This window comes from Lissotriton vulgaris, chromosome 3_2, assembly GCF_964263255.1.
Source record: "Lissotriton vulgaris chromosome 3_2, aLisVul1.2, whole genome shotgun sequence".
In the NCBI taxonomy this organism is placed as follows: Eukaryota; Metazoa; Chordata; class Amphibia; order Caudata; family Salamandridae; genus Lissotriton; species Lissotriton vulgaris.
This window is the reverse complement of record NC_141690.1, coordinates 237,366,427-237,393,995: the sequence shown is the minus strand read 5'-3', so window position 1 is coordinate 237,393,995 and position 27,569 is coordinate 237,366,427. Positions and strand designations below refer to the sequence as shown.

The window sequence follows — 27,569 nt, the reverse complement described above, 5'->3', positions numbered from 1 at the left end:
ATGTTCTTGATGATATGTATATTGTCTGACATGACTGCAGGGCAACTTGCATCACAAATGTGCATATCTAATTGCTAGCTACTCTGATTCAGGCATGTGAATCTATGAAAGACACCCAAATACTGGATAAGAAATGCGTTACTTACCTGTAACAGCAGTTATCCAGTATTGGTGTCTTTCATAGATTCACATGCAACCCTCCCGCCTCCCGTGGAAGGACTCATATCCCTATCTGTCAGTATTACGCCAACCTAGCTGGGTGCGTACGAAAATCTGAGGGACTAAGGCTCCTCCCAGGAAGCTTCTAGAGGTAGGTCAGAGATGATTGGCTAACTGTGAGAGTTTGGTCCTTTTTACATAAGGACGAAGAAAGGCTACTAAGGGGAGGCCCTTAGGCCTATTTTCTCTATGTATGTCTATAGGACATTACTTTTTTATGTACCGGAGGCTCCCGTCTCGGCGACAGGGAATGATTCAGGCATGTGAATCTATGAAAGACACCAATACTGGATAACTGCTGTTACAGGTAAGTAACGCATTTCTTCGGTTTCCTACCCTGAGCCAATGCAGGCCACGTCGGTAGTTAGAGACACTGGTGGTTTTAGGAATACCACACAGCAGCCTTTTTCTGAGTTCTGGACGAGCTGTAGTCGCCGTACTACAGCTTGATTTGAACCTAGGTACAAGATGTTACCTTAGTCAAGCCGGGATGTAATGAGGGCATTGACTACGGTTTTTTGGGTGGAAATAGGCAACCTCCAGAGTATTTTTCTCAGCCACTTCAAGATGGTAAAGCAGAGGCCAACAACTTTGCTGGCCTGTTTCATCGAGAGGGAGCTACCAACAATGAACCCAAGATTGCGTACCTGAGTGGCAGGGGTAGGGAAGTTTCCCATCTGGGAGGGCCAGTGGGAGGGGTTCCACAAATCATGTTGTTTCCCTTAGAGGAGGATCTCCGTTTTGTCTCCATTGAGTTTTAGCTGGTTCCTAGTTATCCAGCTGAAGATGTTTTGGAGACCTAGTTTAAGGGGAGACGAAGGTGACGGACTAGGATCAGACAGGGAAAAAATGATCTGTGAGTCGTCTGCGTAGGTCATGAGGGTAAGTCCTGATTTTTCTGCAAGGTCAGCCAGAGGTCTAAGATAAAGGTTAAAAAACAAAGGGCTCAAAATGGATCCCTGGGGCACTCCATGTGGGGCATTGAACACTCCAGAGCATGCGGATGAAGATGTGATTTGGAACATCCGTTGTGCCAAAAACGACCTGATCCAATCAAGTGCCATGCCACAGATTCCATATTTTCTTAACATAGTTAAGAGTTTTTCATGTGCTATGGAATCAAAGGCCGCGCTCAAATCTAAAATAATGAGCGCGACCGTTTTACCATCGTCAAGGAGTTTGCGGATATTTTCGGTGACTCCTAACAGGGCGGTTTCTGTGGAGAAACCGGCTCTGAAACCGGATTGAGATGGATGAAGGAGGGAGTTTTCTTCGGAGAAGAGGGTTAGGACCGAGTGAATGTGTCTTTCCAGCAGCTTTGAAAAGGCAGGGAGCAGGGATATAGGTCGGTAGTTTCACAATATTTCAGGGTTAGCTGTGGGCTTCTTCAGCAGTGGGCTGACCATGGCATGTTTCCAAAGCGATGGAACAGTCAAGAATTTCAGGGAGGCGTTTAAAGTATTCACGATGATTTCCAGTGAAGGAGAGTCCAGTTGTTTTAATATTTTGACAGGAATAGGATCACGACGAAAGCCGGATTTGATGGTCTTAAGAATGGCCTTCAAAGAGTCTGTCGTGACCCATTGGTGACTTAGACAGTAGCAGCGTGTCATCTGCAAACATGAGCGCGGGTGTTTTGTGGTTGGCCAGCCTTGATGAATCTATATCTTTTATTGCCAGCAGGGCATCTATTAAACCATTTAAAAAGAGGGAAAACAGGGTCGATGCAAGCACACAACCCTGCCTCACCGCCTTCTCCACTGGAAAAAGAGCTGTCAAATCCCCTTTTTGCCATATCTAACTTTCGCATACGTATCCTGGTGCAAACGTATCAGTAGGTGGCATAGATACGTTGAAACGCCCATGTCCCGAAGGCTATCCCACAGCTGGTCACGTTGCACCATGTCGAATGCGGATTTGAGATCCACAAAGGTTAGGTGCAGGCTGCCACCCTCCAGGATGACGGTTTTCCAATGGATCAGTTGTTGTCTAAATACCTGATCGTTTGTTGAGATTTTACTTTTAAATCAAGCTTGAGAAGGGGTTAGGATGTTATATTCATAAATCCCTGACTGCAACCAGCCCAAAAGAACGTGAGCAAATAACTTTTGCATCACGTCGATTAAGCTTATTGGACGATAGTTAGCAGGGTTCATTGGGGAGCCTTTCTTATAAATAGGGATAATTTCCGCACCTGCCCAAGTTGGAGGGAGTTCCATCCCTTGAAAGATGGCGTTAAATATCTTCTTTAAATAGAGAACCCACACAGAGATTTCGTTCTTAAATAGGTCCCCGGGAATTTTGTCCAAGGCAGGTGCTTTGCCAGGACGCATTTTAGCCAAAGCTGCAGTAACTTCTTTTGTAGAACAAGCGGTAGCATTTGAAACCAAGGGAGCATTGTGCTCTATGGGATGCCTGACAGTTACTTCTCCCTCCACAGATTTAGAATATAGTGATTGGAAGTGCTACCTCCAGGCTTCCTTCCCTAGATTCGGTTCCATTGCCAATTTGCCTTCGGGCTTCCCAGTTCTCACTAGGTTCCAAAAGGCCCTTGTGTCTCGGTTCTCTAAGGCTAGTTTGATTGCATACCATTTGTCTACTTACCATGAAGATTTAGCCTCTGCTACGTTTTTTTTGTATATTACCCTAGTTTCCTTAGAGCGAATGATGTCCTTGTCTTTGACCACTGTCGGCAGGGTGCTTTTAGCATCCCTGCGTGATTTATTATACCAGGAATTGTTATTGCTAACACGGGAAATGTATTTAGCATCAGTGTTATAAAAAAACACTGATTTTAGAAAGCATTTCCTGATGATTTTTAGCTAATTCCAGGAAATAGCCGGGACTGGAGACAATTATTGGTGTTTGAGAGGTGAGTTCCAGGTGGGGAATAATCTGATCGTAAAGAATAGTCCCACCGAACTCTTCTGCCTCCTCATGTTGCTACCAAATTTAAATTTGCTAAGGTAGATTGGCTTTGGTCTTGCTCCAGGATTGGCAGGTTGATTTCTAGAACCAACGGATTATGGTCGCTTTCGCAGCGAGGGTTTACTGCAAAATCCAAAACTCTATGCCATAACTCCACATCTACCAGTATGTAATCTATAATAGAAGTTTGACCTATCTTACTGTAGGTAGAAATACCCGGGTTGTCTGAAGGAAAACGACCATTACATGCCCTAAGCAAATGTATCAGGGTAAGAGAATTCATTTGAAGAACTAACGGGGACCAACCCCTGACTGAGTAGGTATTACAGTCAGGTATTGACCATACAGAGTCCTCCTCACTGGTCATGGGGATGTTTAGGCTATTTAAAGGTTCGAAGTGGCAATTAAAATCCCTCCAATTATTATGTGCAAGGTCTCGGGCAGGGTGTGTATGAAAGTTGTCAGACAGTCTAAAACCTGCAAAGTCAACCCCTGTTTCATTGGACGTGAGTGGGTGTTTATGAGAGCTATTTTCATATTGTCAATAAAAGACAGAAGGATACACTGGATATCAGGGGACAATGTTTCCATCACTTTAGTTTTACACCCCAAGTGTGTTCCAACCCAAGTGCATAAGCCACCTGAAGGTCTCCCCTTGGGCCCTTGTATAGCTGGGATGGAGTATGCTACGTACCCAACTCTACATAGGGGATCCCTTAAACAAGTTTCCTGGAACAGACAGATCTCATGGGTGTCTATATAGGCACTCCAGTCAGGAAGGTCCAATTTCGAACTTAGGCCTGCCATGTTCCAAAATAAGATCTTGGTACTCTGCTCTGTGGCGACCAAAGTTATTCTGTTTTGGGGGCCCACCCTGCTGTGCGTTCATGGGAATAACCATTGTCAATTTGTCATGCCCCAGTAGCTCCTGTGTCTGTCGGGCAAAGTTATTAAGTATAGACTGATCTGCAGCTGGGGGGTTTATCTTTGGAGAGGATGGTGTGGCTTGTTTGCCAGGGTTTTGATCTTCTAGATGGCGAAGATCAGTTAAAGTATTTGAAACCGGGCTCAAGTTTTCATGGATGGGAAATAGTCAATCGACCAGGTCCAGAGTACTAAAGCGATTATTTACGGGAATATTAAAATACTCCCAATTACCCCAGTCTTGAACTGAGTGTGACGGGATAATGTTCTGGGCACGCTTTTTCCCATTTTTTGTACACACTGTCCATTCTATCGATGAGAGGGCTGGGAGGATAAAAATAACCCAGTGGAAGTACTTGAAAACCTCCTGTCGCTTTTGTTTGTCCCCCTTTAAGGATGTGTTGGACCGCCCTCCTATCTCTAAAATTTATCAGCACACAGTCCCCTAAAATGTCTTTTTGTCTCTGTCCGAGCCAACTAACCCTGCGGGCAAATAACATTTTGGTATGTACCAGAGAGGGAAGTGGCCTGTGTTCATTCATTCAACCAATAATTTAATGTATTTTTCAGTTCCATAAATGTTTCACCCCAACCTTGCTCCAGAGATGGAACTGCAGCTATAATTACCACATATGGGGTTGATTCTGGGGGTAGATCTATGCATGGAGGGGCAGGGTTTGTAGAACTTGATTTGGATAGTGTGGTGTTCCTTACGGGGTTTAACACTGGTTGTGGCACCTGGTGAACATCAACCATGACTGGACCGGGTGCCTCAGAACTAGAGTTTTGATCTTTAAAGGATGGTACAGGAGCCCTATGATGGACTACTCGGGGGATCATTTTCGTGAGTTTGGCCGCTAATCTGGATGGACGAATTTTGGTTGTTGACAGGGACTTGGCCTACAGGGGAATCATTGTGCCCACCAGGGAGCAAGGGAGCCTGCAATCCTTGGGGAGTGGTGGCCCTATTTGTAGACTTGGGGCTATCAGTAGTTTTTAACGCTGCATCAATTTTAGAACCCCAGGCATCCAGAGATGTTTTTAGTGTGGCAATGCTTTTCAATACATCTCTAAGTTCCGATTTAAGGAGCTGGTCCAAAAAAGTTTTAAGCTCTAATTTAAGCACTTGGGTCCATCCCGGGGCATCGGAATTTGTATTTTCACAGACATCCAAAAGGCTAATCCCTGCCTTAATAGTGGATGCACTCTCTGCAGGGTGCCCAACGCGAGATCCCCCTCCCCCCCCACCCCTTGCTGTACACTTCTTTTGTGCAGTTCCTTTCCTTTTCCCTCTCTCACCCTTGTCCACTCTATTGACTCTTGCTTGTGCCGGTGGAAGATCTAGGGAATTAGAAGGTACTTGTTGTTTAGATACCTTAGGGGGTGTCTAGTTCCACCAACTGGGACAGACTAGGCATTCTTGGTGTAAGAGACAAACGCCTCTCTGTGCGTTCGATTTCACAGGAAACCTGTTCTAACATTCTATCAATTGCAGTAGGGTGAGAGAGAGCGGTTTGCTTGGGAGGTTTCTGTCTAGTATTAGACCTTTGGCGGAGGGGGGTAAACTTCCCCATAACTATTGCCTTACATACTCACAACTAAACCTAAAAAGAGTTAGCTACTATGTTATTGGTTACTGTGCAATAACCGAAAAATACCCTATAATTTGACAAAACCGCAGACACAGTAAAATATGTGGTCACAAGTCCCAAATCTCTTAGAGTGTCCCGCAAAGGAGAAGTCCATATGGTGGTACTCACAGTTCACACGAAAGAGGGGTGGTCCAGCCCAGTCTCGTACAGTCTCGGACGGGCTCAAACGGGCCCGGGCGCGACCCGCGTTGCATGGGGCGAGGCAGCGCTTTATAGCGCGATGTCAGCGCCTCCCCGTGCAGCAGCTGTGGCCAATCTGTAGGGAGCTGGGGTCCCACCAGGGCAATGCGGCGTGTTGGTGCGATTCCCGCAGAGAAAAGAAGCTGCCTGCCAGCAGCCACAGGAAGAAACAAAGGTCCGAGTTCCAGTAAGTACAGCAAGCATTCAGAAAGATTTCCAAGATATTTATTTGTAGTACACTTTACAGACCACCAACCCGAACCAGCAGCACAACTGACAATATTTTCAACTCCTGCTAGGTTCATATCAAATCTTTATATTGTCATCATTGAACTAGGTAAAGTTCTAGTTACCTAGGTAAACAGTGACATAGTGCTATCTAAGTACAGTGTGATGCATCAATAAAATGCATCAGACTAAACTAAATCATAACACCTTTTTATGCTCATTATTCTGCCCTCTGTTTGTGCCTTTTTCGTATCATTTTCGTGCCCCAGTTTTGCCTTTTCTGCTAGTCTTTCTGCCCCCTGTTTTTGCCTTTTTCTGCTTGTTTCTTCCCTCCTCCCACGTTTCCTCAAGACCTGGCTTTTACACGGAGACATCGCCCCCCACAGCGCACAGATGCCCCCATGGGTGACCGTGCTGCGCTCTACAAATGCTGATTGAGCTAGTGACAGCAACACGCTATATAAATGCAATGACAATGCCATTGAAACGAGGCCTTTTTACATTTCACCTTCATGAATTCTATAGTTTCTTGAATATATTTTCATACATGACAGAACAGATTGATAGTGTTTGCATCGATCCTTTATTTCCAAGCGACTGTAATGCCAATTACTTAAATGAATTTACGTTTGCGTTTGAAAAGCTTTATTCGAGTTATATACTCATAAAAGCACAACATACATTTAAATACATCACAATTAAATATTTAAATCACATTTATACAAATACATATTTATAAAACAGTTGTGCAAGCTTAATCAGTATAAAAATTAACACGCATTTAAAACAGTAATCAAATCACATTTGTAGAAAGAGCCCTCCGCCTAATGGACCAGGCCCACCCCAGATACTTAGCTATGCCCAAAACAATAGGCTCGTCAGTGGAGGTACAGATGATTCTCAATGCCTCAACACCACTAGATGTCCCAAGGTTCTTACAAACTGGAGCTAACCATACCCTCCTTGGGGTGGCGTAGGCATTACAAACAAATAGGAAGTGGCCCATGCTTTCATTGGCTGCGCCGCACGCTGGGCAGCACATGGTGTTCAAACTCTTCCACCTGCCTGTTAAATATCTCAGGGGGAGGGAGCCAGATCTCAACTGGAAAAATAACTTCCTGTCCATAGGGACAGTTATACTGTCCCAGTACTGTTCTAATGCGGGACACATTTTGATTTCCAGAAAACGAACCCCCATCGAATCAGATTTTGTGCCCCTCCAGAGCGTACCATCTATCCACTCCCAATATAAAGTTTTAAGGGTATCATTACTTGGAAAAACTTCCCCCGCGGGATTGTCCCAAAGGTTGGAAAGACCAAGTTCACCTAACATAACCCTTAAATTTTTCAACCATGATATTTTATGGAAGGTGTCAATTTTAATTCTTGCCAAAAACCCATCTGCATAGTGCTTAATCTCGGGGGTGGACCAAAGACGTCTCCAATATAAGATGGGACGCAATCGAACTCGATCACTAACAGATCTTCTCCCAAGATCAAGGCTAAGCGGGATTAGTGGGGTGCTCTGGGGAAGTCCCGTAATTCCCCTGAAGAACCTGTTCTCTGCTATCTGTAGGGAGGTAAGCTTTTCAAAACCCCACAGCTCTGCCCCATATAGGGCCGACCCTATTGCCTTTGCATCATATACGGCAAGGACGGGTCTTATGGGTTTTGTTTTTGATTTTTTATGCTCCACCCGTAGTGCCCCCGAAATTTGCTGGTGTTTCAAGACCGCTTTTTCTATGTGATGGGACCAGCCTTGGCTATTTGCTATTTGTACCCCCAGGTAAGTAAACTCCCTAACTACCTCAAGCTCGATATTATCCATGTGTATCCTAGGGCGAGGTTTACATCCTTGGGGAAAAAGCCATCAACTTGGTCTTACCAACATTAACTTCGAGGCCATGCTCCAGGCAGAACCCATCAAAGATATTTAAGGCACGTTGTAGCCCAGAAGGGGTCTTAGATATAATTAGCGTATCGTCAGCAAACATCAGGATAGGGACCCTGAGGCCTGCTAACGAAGGTGCATCTACACTAGCATCCAGCCAACAATCCCATTAATAAATATTGAAAAAAGCAAGGGTGCCATTGCACAACCTTGGCGAACCCCCCGTTCGACTGGAAAGTCGACGGAAGATTGACCGTTCAAACCCCACTGGACTTTAGCGAAATTACTCTCGTGCAACCTCATGATTAGGGTGAGCAATTCTGCTGGGATACCTATTTTATTTAAAACTGTCCAAAGCTTGCTCCTTGGGACTAAATCAAAGGCAGCCCGCAAGTCGACAAAGGCGACATACAGGCTGCCCCTGCCAAGAAGTACCGTCCCCCACCGCAACATAGTGAAACGAACCACCTGATCGACAGTGCTAGTAGCCCTCCGAAAGCCTGCCTGGTAAGGGGAGAGGGAATTATTCTCATCCACCCAATACATAAGTTTGTTTACCACCATCTTCCCTATCACTTTTTGGAAAGTGGCAATCAAACTTATTGGCCTATAATTAGCCGGGAGGGACCGATCTCCTTTTTTATAGATCGGTATGATAATTGCTCCCTTCCATTGGTCTGGGACTAGCACGTCTTTTGCGATGGCATTCCCCAATAGGAACACATACCTAACCCACCTATTTTTATCATTTTTAAAAACATCCGAGGGTGTCCCATCTAAACCCAGGACCCTTCCCCCTTGTACAGAACATATTGCAAATTCAACTTCTTTGGCGGAAAACAAATTATCAGTGGGAAATACGGCTGGAATCGCTTCCCCCACCACCACCTCCTTTGTCTCTGCATATTGGGGTCTAAAATAATTCACCCAAGCAGCCTCTGCAACGTTATTGTCTGGTTTATTTGGGATGCCACCTCTACCCCACTTCACTATCTTCCAGAAAAGCCTGGAAACCTTGGCTCCAGAGGCCTCCTTTAATTCAGCCCAATACTTCTCGTCCCACGTTTTTTTTGCCAGGGAGATGCTTGCGTTATAATGCTTCCTTGCTGCACTAATCGCAGCCCTTTCCCTAGTTCTAATAGCACTACCCAAGGCTAATCTAGCTGCCCTACACTGTTGATTAAACCACCTGGCTGGTTTGGGAGGTAGTGTACTATTTGCCTTGCGTGTTCTCATAAAATGAGGTCTTAGAAGGGAAAAGAGATTGTTGTGGATGTCAGTAATTACCCTGGAACCATGGGACTTACTAACTCCATAGAAGCTAGAGCATTGTCCACCTCAGAACTAATAAAGTCCATAGATTCCGCATTCGCCAGCACACATGGCCATTTCAATCTGCGCATATCATTGGCCATGTCAGGGAGTAAACCATCACTTGCCTGCAAATTGGACTGGGCAGACATCCACCAGGTATGGGTCACACAAAGGGGGTTGTGATCACTTTCTATCCTACCCTTGATTTCCATGTCACAAACCCCCTGCCAAAGATTAAGACTACATATAACGTAATCTATCCTGCTTCTATTGTGACCATTATCAAATGTGCAAACACCCTCCTTATCACCCTTTGTTATACCATTTAGGGCTCTCATCCCGTGTTCCAAACACATGGCATTTAGGAGAAGTATGTCCTTCGTCCAGCGTTTGACAGGAGATAGATTCAGAGAAGGGACTCCCCATACCTCCTGCCCCAGGGGATCATCAGTACTGTCTAGGGGTTCAAAGGTCCTATTTAAATCCCCAGCTACTACTACTCGATTTCCAAGGGACTTAGTTTGTAAAAAGGTAGACAGGGCCTCTAAAGTGGGGGAACTCCCGGTATTGGTACCTCTGGCATAACCGTTATACAAATCTGTCACACCCCACTTTTCTGAGGAAATTCGCAACATTAAGATGTCTCTGCAACCCAAATCCCACATTTTTATTGTAGTTTCCAAGCTCTGCTTGATCCAAACTGTGAGACCTCCCATTGGTCTACCCCTGGCACCTCTGTTTGCTGGAATTGGGGGGAGAGGCACTAGGGGGGAGAGGCACTCGAATTACTGAGGCGCTGAGGAAGGAGGAGAACACGCTACACGCTACCTGCCACCAGCTACACGCTTCCTGACAAGGCTCCTGGGTTCCTACCGCTGCAGTCTCGCCGCGCCGCATTGCTCCATCTCGCGGCCCGCGGCTGGAGACTACAGCTCCCAGGGAGCCTAGCGGGGACTTCCGGTTTTGCCGCTACATCAGCGGGAGGCTTCCTCCGCGTCGCGGGACGCGCGCGGGTGGCGCCGGGCGGAGCCCGGGCAGAGGGCGGGGCCGTCTGTGGCCGTCCGCGTACGGCAGAGGACAGGACAGGCCGGATCCCTAACATCTACTTCACGAAAATGGGTAAGAGAAAACTCCAGACCTCGATTTCAGGGGGTACTAGCAAAGTTAAAATTGCCCGCAAAACCAATGCTTCTGAAAGCATCTTGACGTACTTAACATCAGCGGTGGGGAAGCTAAACAAAGAAATCGCCGAGAAAGAACGAGAACTTGGCCTGGAAGGTGTAATTGTTGATTCAAATGAGGCAAGAATACCCCTAGAACCAAATGTCATTATCTCCACTGCTTACGATATTGCACCTGACCGCCAAAATACTGTGAACCATGAGGATCCAATAGTGGTTCCTGAGACTCTCGAGTGTACCCAATTACCGGAGGGGGAATTTAAAATCTGTAGAAACAGAAAAAGAGCGAGGCCCAATAAGACGCAAACCCTACGGTATAGAGCCAGCACTAAAACACGCCAATCTTCAACTAAGTTCGAAGGCTCAATCAAAGACATACTAGAAAGGGTACTTACAGATACCATCGAACCTATGTTGATAAAGATCTCAAGTGACATAGTAGAAACCCTAAAAGACTGTGTATCTGGTATTCTAAGTAAATGTGAGAGGATGAACTCATTGTTGCTTCAAAAGGTAACGGACCACCTTGCTCTAGACCCACAACAGACTCTGAAACACCAAAACCAACCTATGGAGGAGTCCAGCAGTGCTGAGATTATGCTTAATCCAGTACATTTGCCTCTTATCCCCACCACAAGCGTCACAACTTCCATACCTAATTCTAAATCTGTTGATAAAACCCTGCACTCTATCCGACAGAATATCTCTGACCCAACAAATAGCCAAAGACTCGAAGTCAGAGAAGAGGATGCCGTAAAAACAGTTTGTCATAGAACGAGCAATGGACAATACCCTAGACCCATGGTAAATCTACCCCCTGAGGCTACACCGTTTGTGGCAGTACTGGTTAATGTACCAAGCCTAAAACCAGGAGAATCAGAAACGCAGTTAACCCTCATGGAAAATGTAAAGAGTTGGTGCGACAATAACTGCTCAGGACCTAGTGACATTTCTGCATTCATAAGCTTGGCGAGAAGAGTAACCTGGTTGGGACCGACCGCAAAATGCTTTTCTGATGATTGTGTCATTATCAACTTTAGAAACCCACATGTCTGCACAAGGTTATTTTGGGACGCTACAAACATTACTCATGGGCAAATTCGTGCGGTTCCATTAGGTTTTTTCTACCCCCGCCCTGCTCATCAAATTCCCCTGTTGTCTAAAAACACCAAGATAAATACCCCACGTCCCAATGTGCATTTAGCTAACTGGGCAACTGAACCATTAAGCTCCCAATTGACTCAAAATAATAACTATCCTGCGGCCTTGTCTTCAGGCCTGGAACTAAGAAACAGTTTTGATGTCCTAACAAACCTTGATGCTAACATCTGACTGTCCACGCAGAAGGGGGTCGAGGATCAGCCCGGTAATAATACTGATACTCGAAATGTGAAACTAATGACATGGAACATTTCTGGTCTTCAAGCCAAAAGGGAAGACACACTTTGGCTTGAAATAATAAAGCAACATGATGTGGTTTCATTACAAGAAACTTGGGACACTGAATGCAATTTCTGGGTTGAAGGCTACACATCTTTCTTTGTAGCTGCACAAAAATAGTCTAGGGGCAGAAGCAAGGGAGGCCTTGCGCTCTTAATCTCTGTAAACCATACGGGGGTGATGAAAATGCTAAATGTTAACTCCCCCAACTGTTTAATAGTGGAGGTTCTGAATAATTCGGGGGAAAAAATCCTCTATGTAAACTTTTATAATTCCTCAGAGGGTACACAAGGTAGTGAAAATATCCTCATGTTGACAGATTTTTTAAATGATTATGAAAGGAGTCAATCTACATTTGTTCATTACATACTTCTAGGTGATTTTAATACACACATATGTTATCTTAATTGCTATTATGATGTTTGTTTGGAAGATGATTATTTGACTCACCCGCACTTTGAACACTCTGCAAAAGGGGGAGCCTTAGAAGAACTGCTGATAAACTTAGATATATCAGAACCCGTTTTTGCGAATATTAAAGATAGAGTAGCAACATATAGTGCTAGGGGGAGCAACACTATCATTGATTTTATCTTTGGGCCACCCAGTATTCTCAAAAACGTCATTTTCTATAATGCAATGCAGACGGCATTTAGTGACCATAACCCGGTTATTATGGAATTAATTAACTCAAATCCTACCATAATAAATACCGGACCGCATTCAATTTACCCCACTGTAATCCGGGCTCATGATCAAGGCAGACGAGTTTTAACGACCTGTGTGACAAAGTAAGTCTAGAATTAAACATCTGCAGAGATCCACTGACATCCGGAGGGAATGTTATTAAAGCCTTTGAAGTAATCTGCACACATGTCGCCCAGGCACTTACGTGCAAACCTAATAACAAGACACGTAAAGCGCAAGGGTGGTTTAACGCCGATTGTTCCAAGGCACATAAAAACTTACTGGAAGCCCTGAAATGTATACCGCGTAATACAGTAGAAGTGTCAAAACTCAGGAAGGAATATAAAATTACGACTGAGGCACGTAAAAGAGAAATTAAAGATAAGGCCTGGGAATCACTATATGATAAATGAACACTGAGGGACAGTGCCAAGTTCTGGGCTATAGTGAATTGTCCTCTGTTTAATGGCAGAGACAATGAAATACTGGAGGTTAACATCACCGAGAAACAATGGCTGGACCATTTTGAAACCATCTATGGCAGTAAGATTTTTATAACTCCCTTCACCCCTACTGATCCTACAAACTCAGACATCCCACTAAGAATAACGGTGAAAGAAGTACAAAATGCCATAGAAAACACGGCCCGGACGGGGTACCCGCCGATATGTTCAAGACACACTCTCATGTGTGGTCCGTGGTCCTCGCAAATGTCTTTAATTTAGCCTGCATGGATAAATCTAATATACCTACCTCTTGGTCACACTCGATTATTATACCAATTTTTAAGAAGGGCCAAAGGGGTGACCCAAGGTGTTATAGACCGATATCGATGCTCGACTCGTCATTCAAGATTCTAGGCAAAGTCATTTTAAACAAAATTAATAAGTGGGAAAAGGAAAATGAAATTTTATGCAATACCCAATATGGATTCAGGGTGGGGAGGGGTACTGAAGAACAGTGTCTTAACCTGTATATGACTATATGCAAATATACTGTTGCTGCTAGGGGGTCAATCCATCTAGCATTTATGGACCTGTCCACAGCGTTCGACCTAGTCAATAGGTCGAAACTGTGGACAATACTTTTGGAGATGAGTTTTATCTACAGCTACACCTGATATACCTAGTATGGGTGGGTCCCCTCTGCCCGTACTGTTGTATGCCGATGATACGGTCCTCATTGCCAGAACCCCTAATGGACTACAGTTGCTCCTTGACACTTTCGGGGCCTTTATGCAGAAATTGGATCTGGTTGTAAATATGGAAAAGTCTCACGTTATGTCAATTGGGAAAGGAAAAGACAACACAAAAACCTTGAGATGTAACGGTGTGACATTGTCTAAAGTGAAAACATTTACATACCTTGGTGTAATTTTTGACAATTTAGGCTCCTGGACCCCCCAGATTACTAACAAAGCGTTGGCTGTACGAAGATCTTTTGCAGCCATTCTGAGCTTCGCCAAGAGGCTGGGAGGGAAACCTATTGAAGCTATTCTTTCCCTGTATAGAGCTAAAACTCTGGCCCTGGCCAGATATGGGGCCGGGATTTGGGGTCATAAGGATTTAGACCCAATTCAAAAAGAGAACAGGTCTATGCGTTCTCTACTGGGTCTACCACAGTCCACCCCCTCGTTCTCTGTCCTTACGGAACTGGGGCAAGGTCATATTGAGGATGCCCTTAATTTGGCACCATTACTCCTCTGGGTGAAAGTATGGCTGAACCCTAGTCTGTCCTTAAATCGAAAAATTATCACCGACTGCATGGGGAGAGATAGAGTCAAGGACATTAAATGGCTGAAACATATTAAATCCCTAGCTATACAATTGGGCCGCCCAGAATTGTATAGTAACCCGGAAAGGCTTAGTAAAGATGATCTTAAATGGATTAAAGTCCAATTTTTGAACTTTAGAAACACTCATCGGGAAGCCATGGAAATTGAAAAATCTACAGTAAGGGCACATTATACGGTAATTTCTACCATGACCATCCAGCCATACCTAACGGTAGTTAATAGGCCATATCACCGTTGGCTATTGACGAAATTCCGTTTTAACCAGATGCATCTTCTTTTGGGTGAATATCTGAAATGGAATAAGCCAAGGGATAATGCCCCGTGCAAATGTGATGCCTTTAATGATCAAGATTTGACGCACTTTGTATTTTTTTGTCCCTTTTTTGTTGAGGGGAGGAAAAAATATATTCTACCACTTCTGAGGGACAAGGGATTCAAGCAAGTAAAACCCGCGTTGTTGTTCTTACAACTCATGGAGACCCCTATTGTAATGTTTGGGGTTGCCAACTTTTTGGTAGCGGCAATGCGTGCCAAACGGAAAAGAATACTGAATACTACAATGATGGAATGTGTTTTGGAATAGCCAAAGTTGGACTGATTAACTTTTGCCATCATGAGCTGTTCATTTTCACCCTGCTGTGTCCAGACTGTCAGCAGCAAGAAGTAATAAGATAATGAAATTAGTATATAATCAATCTGATGGTTTATAGGGTATTATGTATTTTTCTAAATGCTTAAATTGTCCCGGTCTACTTCCCACACAATTGTTTTAACTGTTTTTATCTGTTTTTTATCTGTTTTTTAACAATTGCTTGTAAATTATAAAGTATCATTTGTGAATGTATGTAGATTATTTTTTTTATATATATGTGTGTAGTATACTTTTATGATTTTAAAATAATCGAATAAAGTATCTTTGACTCTGGCTCTTGCTGGAATTGAGAAATTTAAATAACCTGGAAGAAAGATGGGGTCACAAGCCCGTGTCTCCTGTAAAAAACACACTTCGAACCCATTAATAAAATCAATCCAGGTTTGTGACATCAGCTTGCTACCCAATCCTGCGATATTCCAAGATATAAAATTCCCTGCGATAGAACCATCTCTACATACTGTTCTTGTCGAGGGCGAAATAGGGAGGTTCATTGGGCTACCACCATGCCCTCCCCAATTTTGGTCATTGCCCATAATATTATGCTCGACTCCTTGAGTGCCAGTGATACTTGATGTGGGTAGTTCTCCACTCCCCTGATTTTGCATTAACTCCCCACTTGCTTCCTCCACAAGTACAATCTTTTCACCAGCATTCATTTCGTTTGACACAACATTAATGTTCAAAGCAGAAACATTAAGGTTCCCAAATAGATTCCAACAAAATGTACCTCCCCTACTATTCCGATAGTCAGACTTTGGTCAACAACCCCAACCCAAACCTTGCATGCCTTCCAAAAAGTTATAGTTTAGGCCATTACTATGGGTTTACCATTGTAGTGGTGTAGTAGATGGAACAACCCCTACCAAGGGGGGGTTGTTAGAGCAGCCTAGATTCCTAGACACACCTACTTGGGCACATGTTTGCCTTGGGAAAAAAAGGTAAGATCGACAATACCGATTCCACCACTACTTGTGCCCCAGCCCTGCCTCGTTATCCAACCTGCCACCCTGGGGTCTTGAAAATTGATGACAATACAGTCCCCCCCCCAAGTTTTTGGGAGTATAACCAATCCAATCTGTCCTCCTTACCCCTATTATCAGCCCATCCACTTCCCCTGGTAGTGGTCTGTTTACCCTTAACCAGTGCATTACCTTATTTTTCAGCATCTGGAAGGTTTCTCTTTGTCCAACCAAAAGAGGTGGTACGTTAGTAAGGACCGCCACATAGGGATAGGAATCCGGGGTAAGATTCACAGGGGGTATCTTTTGAGGGGGCTTCGTTGGATAGGATGCTGATTGTCTAGTAGCTGGAGCAACAGGACGGAGTATAGGAATATTTGATGGTTGCTGGGAATTAATGAGTGCAGCATTGTTTATTCTGGGACCGTTATTGCCCCCTGCTCCAACATTAGGGTAGGGTTTAGGAATGCTTGGTAGAGGCTGGGAATCATTCGGAACAGAAGTACTGTGGGCATTCTTTATTCTTACCCTTAGACACCGGGTCTGGGACCTTAGTTATTTTTTTCCCAGTATTGGTGCCAGGGCAAGCTAGCACTACAGGGTTAGTCTGTTGACCTAGTCCCTTTCTCTGGGGCCCACTCGTAGTTCTGCCTATTGGAGATTGTATTTGGACAATAGGCAGATTTTTTACCTTTCTAATAGGTTCCTTCGGCTTACTACTCTCACTCATTCTAGGTTGGGATTTAATTAACGATTTCCTGGAGAAAAAATTATCTAAGGTGGCCTGCTCGAAGTGATCCAATCGATTAATTAACTTGTTAACTTGTTCCTCTATGGGTGTCAAGAGAGACCTTTATAGCTTTTCCAACTCGGATAGCGGAGAATATATAGGGGATGAATTCTCAACCAACCCAGTCCCCTGGGGGTCATTGATAGTAAGGCCTGGACTCACTGAAACGACAGTTCCCCCCTCATTTGAGGGTTCTCCACTTTGGCTAACCCCAATATGTTCCTTTTGGGTGTGCAAAATTTTTGCGACTTTCCTAACTTTATTTGGAGGTTTAGAGGAATAGCATTTCCTCGGGGTGGTACTCCTCTTTCTTTTCAAGCATGGTTTTAATTGAGGCACACTGGTAGACACACTAGGTTCAACTATACAAGTTGGAGAATCAATGAGATTTGTAGGTGGAATTATAGGCATGGTGGAAATCTCAGATCCCAAGTTCGAGCCACCCTCAGTCTCCGAAATTAGAGGAGAGACATAAGGTACTTCAGACACAACGGGCAGGGTTATGGACGACAAAGGGGTAACCAATGCCGGGAAGGCTTGCGGTGGCCGTTTTTCCACAGAATTTTTGAGGAGCTCAATGGACAGCCTACGTTCAGCGCGTCTCTCTGCTAGGGAAATTTCCTTATCAATGTCTTGAGTAACGCGTTTAAAATATTGATCTAGTGGGCCAAGAATGGCTAGCCCAGCCTCGGCCTGGGGAGAGACCAAGGTGGTACTATTTGGTAATAAAGACATTATTTACAGCCCCCCACAAGTAAAACAGTAAGTAATTAATCACAGTGAAACACAAATAAAATTAAGTATGATTATACCACCCTACTGGCAGGGACAAGTTCCTTTGCACTAAGTGTCAGTGGGGTGGCCCAGCCCGGCCTCCTTCGGCCCCTGACGGCCACAGACGGTCCCGCCCTTGTCCCGGGCTTCTCCCGGGCGCGCTCCCGCGCAGCGGCCAAGAATTCTCCTTTTGATGAAATGAGGAAAGATGATGGGCGGGGGGGGGGCGGGGCCAGCAGGGAGAGCAGCCCAGGTGTGGCCAATGGGGCTCGCAGGGACTCCTGGTAGCTGGAGTCCCTGCTTCTAAGCTCGCAGCCCTGCCGGCGACTCCACGCGCCCGAGGTCTTCACAGCTGCAGCTCTTCTCTGACAGCAGCTCCGGGTGGATGCGGGGCGCTGCAAGACCCGCAAAGCGGGTCTGGCGAGACGTCAGGTCCCCCAGAGAATCCAAACGTCAGTGGCAGCAGTAGGTTAGGCGGGCGGCGGTAAACAAACAGCAAATCCAGAACAGGAGGGTTACATTCATATACTTACTTATTTCCTTCCTATATCTTTTTTAAGCCATTTAGAACACTTCCCTTCTCATACAGCTTGAGGGGCAGGCAGTTCCTTGCATTTGCTTTTCTTCTAATACTATTTTGAACCCAAATACTAGATGACCGTATTATGGACCGTGAGCCTAGTATAGCTTTTAACTGTTTAGCTGCAAAATAATTCTTACTCGTGTCTTGTTTATCAACTCATTTGTAGTAAGGTGAACGACCCATTCAGTTGTTTACATTCTACTGTAGTTGTACATTGAATATTTTTGGATATTGTCATTTCTTCTTATCTCCGGACTACAAATTTAAATTTCATTTACTACATTAGGGACCGTTAAAATGTATTAAAAAAATGCATAGAATTATTTGGTGATTTATAAATAATCTAAAATACGCATAGTTAAATGTGCTTTTAACAAAATCTGGATCAATTTTAATAAAGTGTTTTGATCAAATGCCATCCAGTGGTGTGTTGTATACATGTTAAAATATCTCTTGATCTTAATAGAATTTAAAAACATTCTATTTGGGTTTTTCTGTATGCTTATAATGATATCTGCTTTTTCAAATGCTACAAACTCTTTCGTAAATTGCTAAGTGTTTTTTGCCTCCACATTTACCTTTCGAAACGTAGTAAAATAGTAAGATAATTTACTTCTACACAGCTGTCAGATTCAGAATTTTGAGCTCACAATTCGAACAGTTTCTGAACAGAATCTCTAATTTATGTAATTGTGTCTTTCTTGTCTTGCACTTAGGTCTGCGCTGATGGTTATGAAGCTGAGAATTTGATCTCGGAAGACCTTGTGAAGAGAAATCGTGGATTACGTTGTGAATATTTTATTAGACCACCTGTACATGCCACCATCACATTTCCATTTAATATAGACATCAGCACAATTCACGTGGATGTCACATCATCAGGGGGAAATCAGCATTTTACTGAACTTGAAATATTTACTTCAACAAGCAAATCCGCATGTAGTAGCGAAGGAAACCCTTTTCCAGATGTTTCCTGCCGCAGCTCTTCTGAGAAAGATGTGTATAAATTGGTAGGTAAAGCCCTATTAAAAAATCCCCATAGAGCAATATTCCACAACCGAGGTTTCAAAGCAAGGGCCCCCTTTCATCATACACAACCTGCTTTTCCAAGTACCGAATTGGTATCTTTTGAACTGTGGAATAAAGGGCCATTCTCACTTAACAACGTGACACACTTGAAGATTAGCATCTCCCACTTAGCTGGTGGAGGCCTTCTGTGCATTAGACGTGTGGAGGTATGGGGTCAGCCAGCAAGTTCTTGTCCACAAGCAGTAATTTACTCTGTGCTACAAATTGCCAATGAAAGCCTACCTCAAGCCTTTTTCTCACAGGACCCAGCATCTCCAATGGAAAGCAACTGTATGTCCGACAGTAATTCAGACATTGCACAAGAAATTCTTCAGGAATTGGATATTCATGATGTTCCGGAGGAATTTCTGGATCCAATCACTTTAGAAGTAATGACACTTCCCATACTTTTGCCTTCTGGAAAAGTGATTGACCAAAGTACTCTGGAAAAATGTAACCACAGTGAGGCTTCTTGGGGTAGGATGCCTAGTGACCCTTTCACAGGTGTTACCTACAGCCATTACTCGCAGCCTCTTCCCCACCCAACACTGAAGGCACGAATAGACCACTTCCTCCTGCAGCATGGTGTTCCAGGCTCCAATATTTTGGGAAGGGCTCAAGCAAGAGCCATCGTAGCACCGTCTTCCATCAATTTGCCATCTTTAAAAAGAAAGCTGGTTTGCAAAGAACAATCTGTAAATAACAGCAGTTGTATGGAGCCCTCCTGTTTTGCACCTACAAACTCTCTAGTAATGTCTACCTCAGAAAACTGTGCTAAAAAAATGAAAACTGACTGTGATATAGGTACAGCACAAATGGATTGCTCAGCAGGTACTGTACATCTTGCATTTAATTGTCACTGTTTTACAAGTAATTGATTGTGAATTTTATTTCCTGAATAATAGATTGACATAATGAACTGAGGGCCTTGTCTGCGATAATTGTGAAGTTGTTTCTATAGCATTGACTTTTTTTGGGGGTGGGTGAGAGTTGTTATAAAAGGATTGAAACCTCTGTAGTTGTCACTTCCTTGAAGAAAGTGAGAGTGAAGTTGCTCACGAACTATAAACCTTTGTATTCCTAACTGAGAGTTCATTCAATTTTGTACTTTATATTGGTGGATTCTGTAACCTTATTCAAAACTCTACGCTAAAGTGCAGATGTGGGCCATTACCTTCCTTTCTCTGTCCTGTCTTGTGCAAACATATCAAACTTTCTTCTTTGCTTTAACAAGCCTTTAGGGTTTTCTGCTTTGGTCTTTGATCCATGGTCCCCCATTGAGCTGCAATATTGGGCTTCATTCAAGGTGTCTCTTAATGCTTACACCAAAATCTTTTTAGATTGACCAGAGTGACATTAGCCTTGGACTTCCCGGATGTGTTGGTCCATATTGCATCCTAGGGAATCTTTAGGGTCTTCAACCCCAAGATGCATTTAACCTACCTCAAGCTCTCTTTGAGGTCTCTATCTCTAGGGTTCCTTACTGAGTTGTCATTCACAAGTCCTAACCTACCTGCCAAAACCTTGTCTTATCCCTTATGAATTTTCATCAGGCCTTAAAGATGAAGTTTATCTTTGGGGACTTTTAGATTCTTTTAGCTTACCTAATTATAGACTCAATTTTTTATGTCCTGTAGGGTATACTGATCGTTGGGGGCACTTCTTTTCTACACCTAGGTAGTATTTTGGAACTTTACTCTAGAGGTTATTCAACCAAGACACTACTGGAGGAAGCGGCTCCCACAGGGAGTCAGTCTTGTGCTGTCCTTTGGGGCTCATCTTGCATTAATCCTCTCATGACTTGGACCTCGCGTGTAGCCTTCCCTCTCCCAACGTTGGATGTTGGGGAGTGTGTCCAACCCTGTCTGCAAAACTCCCCAATTTGAACTCTGTGAGGTGCCTAGGCTTTATTTCACCCCCAGTGGCCAACTCTTTTACAACTGCCGTTATCACCCTTGAGTTTAGAAGTTGTGATCCACATAACAATAGTATGCCTGTTTCCTTAGAGTGTTATGTAAGTAAGTCTTAATGAGTGTTTTCAATAAGTTTGGCCAAGTGATCCCCTCTGATTCCTACCTTGAGAACCTGTGTCTTACTTCTCTTCCCCATTATGAAGATTATCTAAGTGCTCTGAAATGTTTGTCTTGCTTTGGACCCTGCCCTAAGTTTTTCTAGCTATCCTACGAGGTTCTCGTGCTAGTTTTTCATTTTTTTCTGAAGTGTCACAGGACCTTATATTCACTTGCTTGGATGTCTTCAGAACCAGTGTGTTTTTGTTTCAGAGGCTCCCCCCTGTTCTTATGACCTCTGTACTTTTTTGCCCAGGGTTTGAGTAATTTTGGGATTTGCTTGGATAGCATTGTGCCATTAAGCAGAAAGGTGGGTGTTTGAATCTCAGTAGAGTATTAAGTGTGGGCCAACGACCCCACTGCTCTCTCTGACTGGCTGGCTGCAACATGAACAAAAGGTCCCAAAAAATATATATGACCCAGGGTGGTCCTGGGGGTCAATGTGCTATAATAATTGGGGAGGGGGGTGTATGTGTCCCCTCTGCCTCTCCAAGCTGATCACAGCCCTGGGACCCCATCCCCTGAGGCCTGACATATATTTGAAAGAGGAGGGGGTGTGAAGCACCGCCCCCCCTAGCCTCATAGGCCTGTTCCGGCTCACTATTTTCTTGCCTATGAGAACGTGGCAGGGAAAGTTGTCTGCTCCCACTCGGCGGGAGCTTAAAAATTCTCCCACTGGTGGTAGCAGGTATTTGTTTGCGTGGTCTTGCGGGCAAGGAGACTCCGGTTTCTCCCACCAGGTAGGTGCATGCAAAAACAGCTGCTCCTGCCAGGCACGAGCAATGCCGGCTCCTGATGCATTCAGCATGCGTGCAATTCATGCAGGGAGCCATGGGGGAGGGAGGGCATGGTGTCCCGGGGCTTCCCTTATGACCCTAAATGTTGATTTGTTGTAGTACCTGGGCCATCCAACTAAGTCCTCAGAGGAGGGGGGCTGCGCCCATCTCCCCAATATTAATAAAAAAATAAAATTGGTGGGGCTCTTGGGGCTCACCCTGCGCCCCCCACAAAAAAGATCTGGCTGTCCCAGGTGGCCACTGGGACACCCACAATGAAATATAAAGTAAAATAACAAGCATTTGCGATGCAATAGGTCTTGTATTTACGAGAGTTAGAGCTATTGGTGTTGTATATGACAATGTGTATTTTATATATTTTAAAAACGCTGCACAATACCTAGTCTCATGCCAAGCCCTGACGGGATCATCCATCAACTAATGACCATTGAAAGTGCTGCACACCATAATCATTCAATCCTATCCCTGCTCTTTAGTTCGAGCATTTGTCATGCAGGAATGAGATTTTTACTGCTTCTAGGCACTAGCTTTCCAAACCGTGGTCTAGTTCACTATCTCACATCTTTTGGTCAATAGGAAAGTACCAGACCTGAAGCCCTGGACAGGGCACATCTGGAGGCAGCAAGTGATGTAAAACAGCACAGCTGGGAAGCTCGCCCATGTTCCAAGATTTCCAAAGACGTGCAGTTTCAGGCACAGGTACCTTCATGGTACTAGTTATGATGTGAGGGGTGTGTGTTAACACCCAGTGAGTTAAACACTCATCTCTGGCATCTGCTGTGGTTTTCAGGTTACACAGGGGCAATACTAACAGCTGCCATAGTTGAACTATGCAAAAACAACAGTTGATGGACAGAATGCAGAACAATGTTATGTTATGTCATACATTCACCCTAAGAGATCTGGGCCTAAATCCATAGTTTTTTTGCACTCCACACTACCCCAGTTCAGACATGGCCATATGCAAATCAGTCTTGACCCTGTGCCTCATGGGAACAGTCCAGCCCGAACTGCTAAGCCATGTCTTTCCTGGACCGGAATCAAGCATCCTAGGACTGCCATAAGGCTACAAATGTAATGCAGCCAAGGTATGTTCCTGTGGTGATCTAATGAGAGGCAATCTAGAATTATTTCTCTAGTGAAATGAGCTTCTTCTTTAGTGAACATTCGACACCCAAATACAAGGGCCGCTACACCAATCAGGTCACTTACATACGGTGTATCTAGCTCCTTATGGACTATATAGGTCGATGTCGAATTGGGCACAGATAAAACCCGTCTCAGGAATTTGTTCTCGAGAATTTGTAATGAGGAAGTGTCTGCCATACCCCATAATGCACCTCCATAACATACCCCTGTAATACATTTGCTCCCATATAGTTTTATTAGTTCGCGTATCAGCTTATTACCTATTTTCTCAGAAAATCTAAGAATCACCTCACTGGATCTCAGGAACTTAAGTTTACAATGATTTACATGTGCAGCCCATGGACCCTTGCCGTTAAAAAGTAACCCCAGATACGAAAAAGTAGATGTTCTTTCAATTTTGTTCCCCCTCAACATAGTGATTTCTATTTTTCAATTTTGTTTTCCCGCATGTCATAACCAGTGTTTTACTCAAATTTATTTTTAGGTTCTTTTCAGTCATGGAGGATGTAAAATTATCAATCGGGAGTTGGAGGCCGTTTGCAGTCCTGGATATTAGGACTGCATCGTCTGCATAGAATAAAACTGGGGTGACGCGTTTACCAATAACAGGGGCCTCAGCTGGCAGGGTCTGTAAAAGAGAATCAATACCATCAATATAAAGGGAAAATAATAGGGGAGAAAGGACACATTCCTCTAGTGACCCTAAAGTGCCTGGTGCATTCTCTTTTCTGGCCACACCGTATTTTTGAAGTTAACTGGGTGTATAGCTGTGAAAGAAAATGTTTTATGTCACCAGGCACGCCCATTTCTGTTAATCAACGAGAGAGAGAGGAACTAGAGTATCTAGTTCGTTTCCCCTGGGATATAGTGGTTAATCAAAGAGAATTAGCTATGTTTGTGTGCTATGTGTCTACATGGGAAACCATTTGGTTTAGTATGAAGGCCCTCACCCACCAACCTAGTTGGTGGCATGCTTCATAATCTGGCCCCACCCAAGGCACCGAGTGCGCCTCAGGTGTTCTGCGACGCCAGATTACTGCGCAGCTGGTTTTTTGGAAGGGGAGTGTGCTGTGCAGGTGTGTTGCATGAGATTTTAAAATTCTGTCCTTGGGGTCCCTAACAGTTACTTTATTGGTGGGCCCCAGGCAGAGGTTAAAAATAAATGCTTGGGACTTGTAGGGGTTGACTTGTGGTCTCCCACGTCCAGTGTGGTCGACTAGTTTCAGCCAGGCCTTTTTATTAAACTGAGTTTCTTCAGGACCTATGTGTGGGGGTGTTACAGGGGTCTATGTTATTGTCAGTGCCCTGTATTTGAAGCACGCGCTAAGGTGCTGATATATGTAAAAGGTATTTCCTCTCAGTTTGTACCTGTAAAGGGAAAAAGGACAACAAGAGACACAAAGTTAAAAAATACAAAATTGTCGACCATGCACATGGGTGGGTTAGCGCCTGGTGCCTAAACGTGTGAGCGAATAAGGCGGGTGTAGGTGCTTGTGACGGAATGTGGAAATTGCTTGTTTGGTATATGCGCTACAGGTGCTAGTACCTAGATGCGTAAAATCAATGTGCAAATTATCTAAAAGTAGGATGCTTACTCCTGTCTACAGAGGACAAAGCTCCCTGGACTTCCGCCGGAGGGTCGGGCCTTATTCGCACTCTGGAAGTGGAGAAAAAGGAGAAAAAAGGTAATGTCTAAAAAGGAGGGGAGGTCACACGCTGCTAGCGGTAAAGTGCTGCACGCTCAGTTATGGCCAAAGGCAGCATGACTGGCAGCTGTACCGCGAGCGGGGACCGGCCTCCTTACTTACTTGGCTGTGTCTCCAGGCCCAATGGAACACCTGTGAACTGGTCGCAAGGTCCAAAGGAACTGAGTGCTTGGAGAAGGAGGCCTTAAATACCCTCTCTTGATCACAGGTGTAGCTCATTGAGGACGGGCATGGTCTGTGTGAGTAGCGTGCTCCCAGTGCTACTCTCAGTGGGCGCATCTCTCTCTAGCCAGCATCTGTAGGATAGACAGAGAAGAAAGATACATGTGCTCGTGCCCTAGACGATTGTCGTGGCAGTAGTCTCCACAATGGTTACATAATAAAGAATTTTATGCAATAAAGAATTTTTATGAAATAAAGGAATTTGCTGCCTTGTTTGTTACTAAAGAATAAGAGATAACGAAATAAAAATAAAGATAAAATGAAAAGTGTATGACTGGGCAGAGGTGCTGACTTGAACCCCTAGTTAGTGCAGTGTGGTGGGCGGTGCAGCGCTCATGTGAGCTATGCTCTGGTATTCGGTAAAGGGGCAAACACTGCTTACTGGTAGTGTTTAGGCCTCGCATGGAATAGAGCCATGTATGTTTGGCACAGTCCTTGCTGGGTTGATAGAGATGGCTGGAGGGGACAAGGGATGATTTCTTTGAGCTATTCCGAGGCAAGATGATTATTTCTGTAGGCTGTTCAAAGGAATGTTGTCATTTAGGCCCTGGATGTGGGTTGACAGTCTAGTGAGGAGATTTTTAGGTTTCGCCTGGCGTCTGCTGCGCAGCAGCGTTCGCGCAGGCAAAATCTTATGTTAGAACAGTACGGTAGCTTTGTCCCTCCTGCTCTTCCATTGGCTAGCTCCATAAATGGAGGCTAGCCATTGGAAGAGAGATCTGTCCGTCATTGCCTGGAGCAGATTCTTGGGCGTTCCGCTGTTTTTTTCGCTCTCGGCCCATTTGCGATGGTCATTGCGGCGGTGGGCCGTGTTTTTTTTTTTTAAGGTTTGTTTTGGCCATTTTGAAAGTGTCATTTGCAGGGGTGGGCTGCGCGATTTCACTTTCCTTGATTTGACAAAGGAGACCTATAGTGAAGACTCCATGCGGGACGGTTTCTTCAGTTGTCTGTTTCAAGACTCTCCTTTCGAGATGATGTTGCTGCATTTGTTATGTCATGTTTTAATGCTTATTGCACCTGTCCCGCCGAGAGCTGCCACACACACCTGGTTAGTTCCATTTAGTTTGTATTTCGGTTTTCACGATTTTTAACTTGCACCAGATAATTATCCAAACTAGAACATAGCTGGTGAGGCAGAGGCGCAGTCAGGGGCCAGTGTTAGGGCCCTGTGGGCTCCGGGGGCCGCGTCACCACCTCAGGGGTCCTCCTTCCACCACCCCAAACCCCTGGAGAACCGGAGAGGGTAACGAGGCGCTTCGCCGCCCGCCCGCTTATAATCTGCACACGGTGATTATCGCATTATCCGCCCCCAGGGGGCGTTGTCCTGAGAGTGCATGCCTCTCCCAGCACCGGCCTTGGGGGCGTCCTGACACTACAAAAGGGACACTACTGCGGGTGGTTAGAGGAGCGAGGGAGGCCCATCCGGAGGACGGAGTTTAGAAAGAAATTCAGTGACTTGTCCCAGAGGCAATAAACTCACCTTTGAGTATATGGTCGATGCTGAAAGTGGCCTCTTCTGCCTCCTTCTGACGGCCAGGGCCCCCAACATGATTATTGTAGTATTTTATACCTGAAAGAGCAGCCTGGGGTAGCATTTCTTTCTCTGCACTTGGCCCCAGGACACAGTGGCACACTGCGGCCCCCTGCTCTGGTGCCAGGGACCCCCGGAGCCTCCATGGCGCGGTGGCTGTCCGCAGCGTCTCTCCTGACCTCAGTTGTGATCCTCGGCAGAGGAGCGGGGGCGGACAGCCGGGGTGTGACCTCCAGGGCCGGACACAGCAGTCCTACTCCTCGGAGGGAGACCTCCTCATTGGCGGGGTGTTTGTGGTGCATTTGGGATTCTCAGCCCCCGCGGAGAGGCCCCGGCGCAGCTCTCATGCGAGGTGTACGTCACCAGTTCTTGTCTTTTATTGCTGGGGGTGTTTGTGAAGTGCAGCCTCTGCGCACGTCCTGTTCCGCCTTTGCAAGAGCTCTCTGTTTGTTGTGTCCTAGGTGGTGTGCCTCAGTGCTTAAAGTGGGCCGGCACTCGCCGGTACGGTGCAGCGGCACTTCACATCGGTTCCTTTGAAGTGTCGTAACTTCCTCCAGGGAGAGTCCGGGACTTGGAGGGGCAGGGGCACCAGGCATGCAGGCTGTGCGCGTCTCTGACAGAAGACTGAGCCCTGGGCTTCAATTAACTGGCTCCTCCTAAGTGTGTCAGCTTGTCTGGTGCTGGCGGGGGGGGGGGGGCGCATCACACTGTGAGTGGCAGCGTAGGGTCGGGTCTACACTACTAATCACTGCGTAGGTGTGGAGCAGGCCCATCGCCTCCATAGTGTATGTGGGTCCAGGCTGCCTGGGAGGGGAGGGGAATCAGAC

At 45.1% G+C, this 27,569-nt stretch overlaps 1 protein-coding gene across 1 annotated transcript in view; it reads left to right on the top strand.

Annotated features, from left to right (window-relative positions):
- UBOX5 (U-box domain containing 5) overlaps positions 1 to 27,569 on the top strand; it is a 195,863-nt gene that overhangs the window by 82,104 nt on the left and 86,190 nt on the right. The window contains exon 4 of the mRNA XM_086964290.1: positions 18,917 to 20,099. Coding sequence (XP_086820416.1) covers positions 18,917 to 20,099 — 1,183 coding nt within the window. The remainder of the gene's footprint in view (positions 1 to 18,916; positions 20,100 to 27,569) is intronic.